At 41.8% G+C, this 12,512-nt stretch overlaps 1 protein-coding gene across 16 annotated transcripts in view; it reads right to left on the bottom strand.

Annotated features, from left to right (window-relative positions):
- Window positions 1-12,512, bottom strand: part of LOC137368959 (teneurin-3) — an 891,767-nt gene that overhangs the window by 166,498 nt on the left and 712,757 nt on the right. For all 16 annotated transcript variants that reach the window (XM_068029337.1, XM_068029332.1, XM_068029334.1 and 13 more), the window contains one exon: window positions 9,637-9,851. In XM_068029337.1, coding sequence (XP_067885438.1) covers window positions 9,637-9,851 — 215 coding nt within the window. The remainder of the gene's footprint in view (window positions 1-9,636; window positions 9,852-12,512) is intronic.

Here is a 12,512-nt window from a genome sequence, read left to right as displayed (position 1 = left end):
TGAGCTGCAGACTCCAAGTGCCCTCCGACATGCTGCTGCCTCTGGGAGGGCAGCAAATTGGCCAGCTCTCGCTCTGCCAGAGACTGGTTGAGTCTGACAGGGGCAATCCCAGTGAGTCTTCGAATGGGTAAGCAGACTGTCAGAGTTCCTTTGACAGCCATTTGGGGGAAGCACATATTATTTTTTTTTTAAATCACACTGGCCCATTTCTTGAGCTGCCGCCAGCTTGTTAGGTTGTTTCATGCCTGATACAAACAGCCGGAGTGTGTGCACATTTCAGACAAGCTTCTGGGTGATTTACATGCCCACTTGAAAACTGTACCTGTTAGGACTTTGCCGTTAATCAGGTGGCTCAGGGGTCCCCCTCCCACCCACCAGTTTCAATTTCTGCTCTACCATTTCTCAGCGAAGGAACAGCTGGCTGGTGGTTGAATATCACCCTTGAAATTTCCAGAGCAGCAAAAAAGTACCTGGATTGTGCTGAGAGGGGAAATGTCTCAGTGATTGTTATGTCCAGTAAAAAGGCATGTCCTATTCATAACTTTAAACATGGACTGTATTCAGCATAGAATCTTCTGGAGCTGAATTTAAATGAACCACAATGAACTTGAAAATGCTGCATAAGATGACTGTCGAGGGCCAGGTGACTTTTGCAATTTCAGCCCAGACCTAGAAGTATCTCAAGTTTCTAGAAAGCTCCTAATTGAATGACCATGGGTGGAGTACCTCCCTTGAATGAATGTACCAAGATGAAACCCTTTGTGGAATTCACACATCCTACTGTTTGTGGTCCTACCCAAAATGCACTATCTATGGACTCCTACACTCACTGTCTCTGAGCTCGAAATTTAACAAAGAGAGCTGTAAGAAACCACTTAAATCATAAGTTGATGTCAATGGCCACCATCCATTCCTCACCGTGTAGCAGATATCGAATCTTATTTATCCAAGCACCAATGAAAGACTGGGCAGTCTTCAAACAACAGCTGCAGAGATAGCAAAAAAGGCAAAACTGGAGACTAATACATCTTAAGGCCTCCAAGCCTGTTCCTTTTCAAATCCACCAGTACAGAAAACCGACTTCCTAGTAATAAGACTACAAGCAACTAACTTCATGACTTGCTGAAAATGCACTTCTTCGAGAAAATCCTGCAATATATGACTCCAGCTATCAAATCCACCTCACTAACTTCAGGAGTATAAACGTCTTTTTCACCAGGCCTGCAACGTGTGGCTTTTCCCCCAGATGAGCCAAATCATGTGACTTACGAACGACTTCTTTGTAATTTGTAAAAGTGCACTATCCATTTTAACAGCTTTCTTTCTCGAGTGTGTGTGTGTGCCTGAGTGGTGAGTGAGTGACGTAGCATCAGACTTTTGGGGTGAACGTGTGAATAAAAATAATTCTCTTTATTTGCACCCATGAAAAGCATGCTGCTGGTTATTCAAATTGACCATACACTCGGGGGTTAAGAAACACACGGATCTTCCTTTACAAAAGACCACAATGATTACGGACAGTAAAGGGAAGAGACCTGAGGTTTCAGTTCTCTCTCTCAATTCTGTCCATCACACTGATGGCAACATCCCTTGAATGTGAACTTTGAAATGAGGTGAAGTTCCGTTATGTTCTCTCTATTACTCTCCAATATGTAACAACAAAGTGACATACCTAATTTTGCTTTGTCAACATACAGTTTTACTATTAAGACCCCAAACTTTTATGTTTATGGTTAAGATTCAATTCTTGTCCTCACGTTAATACAAGACCGTTCAATTTTTAATTTCCAATGTGAATTGCTACTGGGTACATGTGACTCCATGCAGTATTGTTCAGAAGGCAAAAGTAGTAACAACGACAAAAACATAAATAGATCAGAATTTAAGCAACACAGTTTTTCTGCTATAATATATAATTGGAACCCTGTGCTGGCACAGTGTTTAATGTAACAGTGTATTAAAGATACCTGAAGGAGAAAGAACATTACATGACTATCTGTGACACAGCACAACCAGAGTTTGATGGATTCTATGCAAAGTACTCTAACTGTTCCTTTCCCCCAGCTACCCCAAGCTGATCAATGCAGCCTGCTGTAGGCTTTCCATAAATAAATTTCTTTCCTCCTCGCTCTTGACTGGGATTTTTCATCCAAAGACTTTTTTTTTATTGATTTCATGGGATGTGGGCATCGCTGGCATAGTCAGCATTTGTTGCCCATTCCTAATTGCCCTTGAGAAGGTGGTGGTGAGGTGCCTTCTTGGACTAATGCAGTCTATCTGGTTCAGATACACCTGCAGTGCTGTTGGGGAGGGAGTTCCAGGATTTTGATCCAGCAACAGTGAAGGAACAGCAATATATTTCCAAGTCAGGATGGTGTTTGGCTTGGAAGGGAACTTGGAGAGTTGTGTTACCATGCGTCTGCTGACTTGTCCCTCTAGGTGGAAGAGGTCAGGGTTTGGAAGGTGCTGTCGAAGAAGGCGTGGTGAGTTGCTGCAGTGCGTCTTGTATATGGTACAAACTGCTGCCACTGTGCATCAGTGGTGGAGGGAGAGAAATTTTAAGGTAGTGGATGGGGTGTCAACTGTGTAACAGCCCCGACAACCAATTTTATCTGCAGTGCCTGTGGAAGAGTCTGTCACTCTAGACTTGGCCTTTATAGCCACTCCAGGTGCTGCTCCACAAACCACTGACCACCTCCAGGCACTTACCCATTGTCTCTCGAGACAAGGAGGCCGAAGAAGAAGGATGGGGTGCTGGTCAAGCGGGCTGCTTAGTCCTGGATGGTGTCGAGCTTCCTGAGTGTTGTTGGAGCCATACTCATGCAGGCAAGTGAAGAGTAACACATCACACTCCTGACTTGTGCCTGTAGATGATGGGACAAGCTTTGGGGAGTCAGGAGGTGGGTTACTTGCCACAGAATTTCCAGCCTCTGACCTGCTCTTGTAGCCACAGTATTTATGTGGCTGCTTCAGTTCAGATTGAGCTACAGATAATTGAACTTTTAATATGATGTTTTTGTCTAAAAAACAACTGAATTCATACGCAGACTTCCCCAAGGGCTCAATATATTGGGAAGGACACTGCCAAGCGTGGACCTTGTTTCATAATTCTAGTTATTCATTTCTGGTACCTCTCCAGTGAGTCTTTGTTATCAAAGAACCATCAACATTTACAGCACAGAGGAGGCCATTTGGCCCACTGTGTCCATGTTAAACAATCCAAAACTAACTCCATACTTTCCCCATAACCTTGTATCTTCTACTTCAAATATTTATCCAATATTCTTTAAAAGATGCAATGATCTTTACCTCAGTCATTCAGTGTGGCAGGGTATTTCATGTTCCAATAACCCGCTGTGGAAAGAAATGTTCCTACCTTCTCTCCTTACTCTCCTATTAACAATTTCAAATTGAAGATGCCTCATTACTGAGTTCACAACTGGAGAAAATAGTCTATTCACTCTATCAAAACTCTTCATAATCTTATCTGCAGGATCCTGCTAATCTCCCACTGCAACTTCAGCGAGGGATGGGAGTAAACCCTGGAGTAAACCCTGGTGTGAATGGCCACATTTAACTTTTCACATTTTTTCTAGGGATTCTACTGATTGCCCACCAAGGGTAGAGCAGTAGATCATAGGGACAGTATAAACCTTCATTCAGAAAGGCATATATTAATCAACGACAGCACAGATTTGTTAAGGGAAGATAGTGTGTGACTAACTTGATTGAATTTTTTGAGGGGGTGGTAAGTAGGATTGATGAGGGCCGTGCAATGGATATGGTCTACATGGATTTTAGCAAGACTTTTGACAAGGTCCCACATGGCAGGCTGGTCAAAAAAATAAAAGGCCTTGGGATCCAAGGGACAGTAGCAAATTGGATCCAAAATTGGCTTAGTGGCAGGAAGCAAAGTGTAATGGTTGATGGGTGTTTTTGCGACTGGAAGGCTGTTACCAGTGGCATTCCGCAGGGCTCAGTATTCGGCTTCTTGTTTTTGTGGTTTATGATTAGACTCAAATGTAGGAAGCATGATAAAGAACTTTGCAGATGATAATGAGGAGGAAAGCTGCAGACTGCAGGATGTTATGGATGGTCTGGCAGAAAAATGGGAAATGGAATTCAATCCGGAGAAGTGTGAGCTAATGCATTTTGGAAGGTGCGACAAGGCAAGGGAATACATAATAAGTGAGAATACTGAGTCGTGTGGAGAAACAGAGGGACTGTGGAATGTATGTCCTCAGATCCTTAAAGATAGCAGGGCAGGTTGAGAAGGTGGTTAAGAAGGCCTATGGCATGCTTTCATTTATTAGTCGAGGCACAGAATATAAGAGCAGGGAGGTTATGCTAGGACTGTACATAACACTAGTTACACCAGGGCTCGAGTACAGCGTACAATTCAGGTCACAATTACAAGAAAGATGTGATTGCACTGGAGAGGGTGCAGAAGAGATTTATGAGGCTGGTGCCAGGACTGGAAAATTTTAGTTGTGAGGAAGGACTGCATAAACTGGGATTGTTTTCCTTGAAACAGAGGAAGCTGAGGGCATCTTCATTCAGGTGTATAAAATTATGAGGGGCCGAGACAGAGTAAATAGGGATGACCTATTTACCTCAGCAAAGGGGTTAAAAAACCAGGGAGCATAGATTTAAAGTAATTAACAGAAGGATTAGAGGGGAGATGAGGAAACATTTTTTCACCTGGAGGTTGGGAGGTGGGGCTCTGAAACTCACTTTCTGAAAGGTTAGTAGAGACAGAAACTCTCACCGCATTGAAAAAGCACTTGGATATCTACTTGAAGGGCTGTGACCTGCGGAGCTGCAGACCTAGTGCAGGAAGGTGGATTAGGCTGGGTAGCTCTTCGTCGACCGGCACAGACACAATGGGACGAATGGCCTCCCTCTGTCGTAAATTTTCTATGATTTCCACGATTTTAGTCAGTCAGTTTTTCAAAAAACTCCACTAAATTTGTCAGACACTTGCCTTTAACAAATTTGTGCTGCTTGCCCTTGATTATATTGACTTACGTAGCATTTGCAGCTTAGAAACAGGCTATTTGGAACGAGTGGTCTACGTTGGTGTATATGCTCTCTACGAGCCTCGTTCTCTGCTTCATCTAGCCTATCTGCATATCCTTCTATTCCTTTCTCCCTCATATACTTATCTAGATTCCCTGTAAATGCAAAATACCTATTGCCCTCAGCAATGCCATGTGGTAGAAAATTCCATATTCCAACCAGACTCGGGGCAAAGAAGTTACTCCTGAATTCCTTATTGGATTTACTAGTGACTATCTTATATGTATGACCTCCAGTTTTTGACTTCCCCCCGATAAGTAGAAACATCTTCTCTGTGTCTACCTTATCAAATCCCCTCACAATTTTAAAACCTCTATTAGGTCGTCCCCTTTGCCTTCTCATTTCAAGAGGAAATGAGCTCCAGCTTGTTCTGTCTTTCCTGATTAGCTCATGCATTTCTAAATGCTCACTTATTTTATCTCCAATTGTTGATTCTAAGAGTTTGTTCACACTGATATTTGACTAACTAGTCTATAGTTACCTAGTTAATCTATTTGTCACCCAGTTTAACCTTCTTTCACTTCCTGTAACAAATCTGTGATATTAGCCACTCTCCAGTTGCACAGCACAATTTGCATATTTAATACTTATTATATAAGCTCACACATGAAGTATAGTCCCTATACGAAGTATAGAACAAGTTGGACAAGTGGCAGTGGTCCATGCACGTGGATCCATAATCCTGCAGGTGTCAGCACTTTGAGGAAAGGAGTTAAGAGCGTTGGAGAGGAAAATCATTTATTCAGGTTTTTTTTTGGAGCAAATCTTGTAAAGGTTTTTGCATTGTGGCATCCACTCACATTCTATACTTGTGCTAACTTCAATATGGTATGCTGAGGTATTGAAAAAAGGCACATGCAAGCAGTTCTTTATTAGGTGACCATGATGGACAAGCAAATTAGTCAAATAAACTGCATGATGGTACATGTGGCAAGTGTGACCTTTATATTGTTGAGGAATGTATTGAGCTGGCTCCGATAAAAGTAGATAACATCATACCATGTGGTACCAGTGGTCAGCATGGATTCTCATTAAGAATTTAGGTTAAGTTTTCAATAGTTGGTGTAGTTCCTTTTATTCTGAATAAAGGGAGGTATTGATCTGCTGGCTACGTTGAAATTAACATTTTCAGAAAGTGGCTGCAGTAGTTTCAGGCAGCTATTGATCCTTCTTATATAAGCCTTCGTTACCACCTACACTGAACGAATTTATTTAACAAAGCTTAAAGCAATCCCAAGTGACAAGAGAGTGGCGTTTTGTCGAAAGTGTCAATGATATATTCTCTTTCCCTGAATGAATTAAATGGGGCAATCAAAAGTTTCAGAGGTACACACCTGACATCCAGGTTGGACGTAGGCATCTGAAATTTAGCAGCAATAAGGAGGAGTGATGGGGTTTAGCACTGAAACATAGAAACAAAGAAAATAGGAGCAGGAGTAGGCCATTTGGCCCTTCGAGCCTGCTCCGCCATTCATAATGATCATGGCTGATCATCCAACTCAGTAACCTGTTCCTGCTTTCACCCCATACCCTTTGATCCCTCTCTGTATCCTCCTCACAACTCACCCTCCCACCCAGTTTTGTGTCATCTGAAAATTTGGAGATATTTCATTTAGTTTCCTCATCTAAATCATTAATGTATATTGTGAATAGTGGGGTCCTAGCACCGATCCCTGTGGTACCCCACTAGTCACTACCTACCATTCCGAAAAAGACCCATTTATCCCTACTCTTTGTTTCCTGTCTGCCAACCAATTTTCTATCCATCGCAATACACTACCCCCAATCCCATGTGCTTTAATTTTACTAATTTCTTATGTGGGACTTTGTCGAAAGCCTTCTGAAAGTCCAAATAAACCACATCCACTGGCTCCCCCTCATCAACTCTATTAGTCACATCCTCGAAGAATTCTAGTAGATTTGTCAAGCATGATTTCCCTTTCGTAAATTCATGCTGACTCTGTCCGATTCTACCACTGTTCTCCAAGTGCTCTGCTATAAAATCTTTGATAATGGACTCTAGAATTTTCCTCACTACCGACATCAGGCTGACTGGTCTATAATTCCCTGCTTTCTCTCTACCTCCCTTTTTAAATAGTGGGGTTACATTAGCTACCCTCCAATCTGTACGAACTGTTCCAGAGTCTATAGAATCTTGGAAGATGACCACCAATGCATCCACTGGGTTTAGTCTTTTGGTTTGGCGGAGCAGAGTGCTGAGTGCTGTTGTTTGAAGGGACTGGGTGTTTTATGGAACTGGAGCAGGAACCTGTTGGTTGGCAGGTTCTGGAGTCCTGACAGCATTTGAAGCGGATTCCCAAGACCGGACAGTACAGGGGTTGTGGTCTGCTGTTTGACAGCATTGAGGGGTTGTCCCTGTTGCTTTGGTAGCATTGGAGTGGAAGTGTCCTGGGATTTCATAACCTTGGGGGGTGGTGGGATAATTGTGGCTGGCAGCAATGGAGCTGTGATGGCCCTGGGATTGGCAGGAAAAAGGGTGCATTGTGAGGCTTGACCTCCTGAGGGAAACTTCTTGAGTGTGGCAGCAGTGTGGGTGGGAGAACCTGGGTGTAGCAGCACAGTAAATGGGAGTCCCAAAGTTTGGCAACTTTATGGGTGAGGGAACCAGGGTCTGGCAGCAATATGGTGAAGGTCTCAGGGTCAGGTAGCAATGGAGGAGACTCCAAGGACTAGTGGCGCTGGGCGTAGATCCTGGTGCTTGACAGGATGGAAAGGGAAGGGGAGTAAAGCAATTTGATCAAAGATGCAAACTCACCTTTATGCAAATAAAACAAGCAATTTAAACTCTGCCATAGGCCCAACACCCCTTTTCGGTTCCTAAATATCTTTAGGTTTCTAATCAAGCATTTATTTAGGAGCTCTATTTCTAAACAGATACAGAATCGTGTTCTTTTTTAAATAAACATATGCTGCTCTGTATAATTCTGTTGCAAGAATGAAAGCATCAACTCATTATGCACTTATCAAGATTTGACTGCAATGCTGATTAATAACATGAGAATAAAGTCTAGCAATTTCTTGTCACACATATCTGAGAAACCAAGAAAATTATCTTTTATTACTGCGCCGAGGTGGTGCAGAGACACTCTTGCAATCCTCAGGGGTTTATTGTCTGTGAAACTAATACTTTTGAGAATCCAAAGCAGGTTTTTAAAGAGACTACATAATAATATACTGAACAGGCTATAGAATTTCAATCAGTTCAGTCTGGTCAATTTTTGAGAATTACAAATAAAATCTAGAGAATTGAAAACAAACAGATCTGTCTCTAAATAAAGCATGAATACCAATGAGAAAAGAATAAAGAACAGCCCCCGTTTCATTGTTAATGACTGTCAGGAAGCGAAAAGTGATAAGCAGTCTTCTGCGAGAGCTTCATGTTCTGGCATTTCGCTGAGCATTAATAAACAAAGTGAAGAAGCAAATTCCTGCAACTGGCAAATACCATACTGTAATTAAGCAGCGACACTACCAAAAATGGTGGTGGGGTGCTGAGGGGGATTTGTATTGGCTGCAAATGTTCTTTCAATGGAGTTGGAATGGAGAGGGCGTTGGTGGAGGAAATACTGGACATAAGTAAAAATGAAGTGGGATTGAAGAAACAGAGATAATTGTCATGTTATCAGGAAGTAATGATATTTTCCCCCAATTTGTGCATCCAGATAGCTTGTTATGGAGAGAACAGTATACAGTAACTGAAAAAGTGTTCAGCATTCAAAAAGGTAGCAGACATAGATGAATGTGAGCAGGGCTATGGAGACTGTGTAAAATGAGCATGCTACAGAACTTGTACAATCTAGGTTCATCAGGATGCTATATGGATTGGGAACCATAGTTATGAGAAGAGGCATTTGCCACTGGCATTATTTCCAATGGAGCAGAGACGGTTAATTGGACATTTAATAGAGGCTGTTTTTAAAATCATGAGGTGTTTTGATTGAGTGAATAGAGAAAGAGTATTTACCTGCTTGGGGAGTCAGTGGTTGCGGGAGAGCCCATCACATCTTTTTAGAGAAAACTGGACAAGTATTTGGCCAGAGGAAGAATCAGAGGGACGAGGACAATTGGATTGGTTTTGGATTAGCAAGGAGCTAGCACAAGAATGATGGACTAAATGGTATCCTTCTGTGTGCTGCATTTGCATCGTTCACTGACTGTGGAGGATGCAGAAACTGCACAGGGGTCTGGTGACAATAGAAAGAGCTATAAAGGCCCAGGGGCTGGAGGTTAGAGCAGTGATTGGGAGACACAGAAATAAAATGGTGGTTGATAGTGAGTTAATCTATATTTTGGGGCATAGCTCTGATGTGCACAGATACTAGTGGCATCAGAAAATAGTAAGGCTGAGGATCCAGCTGAGGAGCAATTGGGGAAAGGATGGAAGGAATGAACGAATGTGTTGAATGGTTTATTCAGCCTGTGAAAAATTTCCAGCAGTTTAACTCTTCAATTGATAGGGCACACAGTACACTGCAGCCATGTTCAAGACAGAAGGAATCACTGCTAAATGCAAGGTACCTTTGTTACGAGCCTTACCTGAGTGTGTGAAGGAGGTAGCCCTTTCCTGCCATATACTCCAATCAATGCATCCTTTGGAAGTGATATGTTGAACTTCAGGAACTGGGGCTGATCAATATAAAGTTGAGCTCTCCAGAAGACCCCAGGAGGCACCTCCTGTATTGTCCGCCGACCCAAGTCAACCTCACCTGAGTCTATGGTGTTGTTTTCTTGATAAGTGATGCCAAATTTTCCTTGAAATAAAGAAAATACTTTCAGATGCAAGATTCCAAGTCATGGGCTTTCATGATATCCATGCCATTCTTTAGGTCATGAGTCTGGCGGTCCTTCTCCTTCAGTACTGATACAAGCAATTTACTTATGTGTATGGTAATGCAATGTGTATGGTACTGAATGTCCAATCCCAGGTCATGAGGTCAAATTCGAAGAACAAATTAAAAACAACAATAACGGTGACTTGGTCTGTTCTGCTGATGAGTCTCAACTTCATAAGATGCATTCTGATCGAGTTGGCTTTGCAATTTCAAGCATGCTGCAATAAGAAAACAACAAGCGAAGGCGGCATTTACCATTCTTCACCGAGTCACCTAAAGTAGGTAAACTATCTTGGATACTGGCTTTTCCAAAGGCAATGAAAAGGGAATGAAAAGACCATTTTACATCACCAGCCTACTTGTTCCCTCGGCTATATTCAGTCTTGCCAATCTCGGACTCTACCTCATGCACTTCCAGGTAAATTAGCTTAGCCGATGTTCCCAGTGGGGGGGGGGGGGGCCATGCTTGATGGGAGCCTGGGTTTAATATAAGATGCGACGCTGAAACCCAGCTTATTTAACACACATCCCTTCCAGCAAGGGATCAATGAAGTTATCCTTTAATCTCTTGAGGGCTAGTTCTGCATCAATAGTTCCTTATCCCCAAAGACCATGAAGCAGAATATTCATTCATCCTCACTATTCAAGCCTGGCCTTCTATCCTCTCCTCAGAATGGGAACCAAGCGGGAATTGTGAGCAAACAGTGAGGTCTCACCATACATTGGGAATGGCTATCAGATTGTGCTGAAGTCTTTTCTTTTACTTATATTACACAGATAACTTGAAGTACTTACCATGAACATAGCTGTTTTACAAACTAATGATAGGGCATCTATTGCTCAGTCTCTTGAGGATGCTGGATTAGGTTTTAATACGATTATATGATTAGAATAAAGTAGCAGACATTTCCAAGGCACAGTAACTATAATATTTACAGTGTAATTCCAGTGATTATTCATTGTGCCAATCATCAGTCAACCATCATGGCCTGAACAGCAGAACATTAAAATGGAATTTTAGGGTAAATATGGCAGGAGATTTGCTTAGTTTAAAGCCAATTGACTAAAACTTTTTGTCTGAGTTGTTGTAATATCAAATGAGCACTTTTTACCAGATTTCACTGGCAATGGCTCTAAAACAAGCAAACATGGAACAAGCATATAATCTGATATCTTTGAGAAAGTGAGTGTGGAGTTAATTCCTATGATCCCTTTTCTAGGCACTTTTGCCATGAGAAAATTGAAAAAAAATCTGTGTAAAATCTTTAAATATTGAGGTCACTTTAATTTCAGCAGTTTTATTTTCTTATGTTAACTTTAGGTACTTCCTAACCTGGCAGGCATACGTCGTGGGACCATGGTGTGTGGTGTCGATAATGCACACAATCAGTTCTCATTCATGCATGTATCCGTCACCTCTGACTCAACAAATGTTGTAAATTATATTCCACAATATGGGATAAATGAGCAACATGTGGGACATCTTGATTATGTGAAATGTAATATTACTCCTAGGCCAAGAACAGTATGTCAACAGTTTGAAAAGCTTGAATTCCACAATGCTCTCAGCTATGCGATTTGTGTTTTACTCTCTTAATCCCAAAATAGACATTTTTTCAGATGCTTTGTTGCACTGTTGTCTGGCATGCTACATTTACTTATGAGGTGGAATTTTCTCCTGGTGTCATCTGCTTCCACCCAGAATCAGAAACCATAGCAAGAGCCAAGCAATTTAAATATTATTGTCTAGGCCACAGTGTCAGTTGCAATGGATCAGGAGGCAGGGGCATATCTTGGAGTGGCTTGTGCAGGTAAATCACTGGTTGGGGAGTTTGTCTCTGATTATTATTGCAGTCAACAATGAGTGAGAAAGCAGAATTTGGAAAGTCTGAAAGGTTAATTGTCATTCTGAGGGCAGGCTTTGTTGGTGCCATGCTCTCCTCCTTCTCCATACTTACTGGACCTGATGAACTACTCCAAATGCAGGAGCAAGGAAAGCTATATCCTTGCAGTATTCAAGCAAAGTGTTGCCTCTCACAGAATTGTAGAGAACGCAGACTAAAACTGCCAAACTTTGCCCATGGAATAATAAGCAACCAAAATGCTGTGATTAATGGCATCTGTGTTAATAATAAAACATTCAGAGTAAAATTCCCCTAAATCAAGAAAACGTTTTAAATGCTGATCTGAAAATTAGTAATGCTGAAGGGGTTTTCACTGACTCCAAGTGATTTGAGAATTTTCAATGTTAGCACTGTAAGTGACACTAATTAACATGTCAGGAAGCAGAACAAGCAATCTTCTATTAATCAATATAAATGGAACTTCATATTCAATGAAATAGGAGTACCTTTGACCCGCCCACTGTGAGCTGAGAGTAGAAATTGTTACCTATGGGAAAAATGCCATCCAGTGAAATTGCACAAAGCTCGATGATCAACCATTCACCACCCTTAGTTTCCCTATTTTCTTCCCCAATTGACTTTTAGCAGTACCAAGCTTGACCTCTCCACCTCAAAGATTTATGAAGGCAAAAAAAAGTTTCTAATGAATCGGGCAATCTTAATTGCACTAATTATG

Source organism: Heterodontus francisci, chromosome 4 (genome assembly GCF_036365525.1).
Source record: "Heterodontus francisci isolate sHetFra1 chromosome 4, sHetFra1.hap1, whole genome shotgun sequence".
Lineage (NCBI taxonomy): Eukaryota > Metazoa > Chordata > Chondrichthyes > Heterodontiformes > Heterodontidae > Heterodontus > Heterodontus francisci.
Note: the sequence above shows the minus strand (reverse complement) of the source record. Positions and strands in the feature narration are given on the sequence as shown.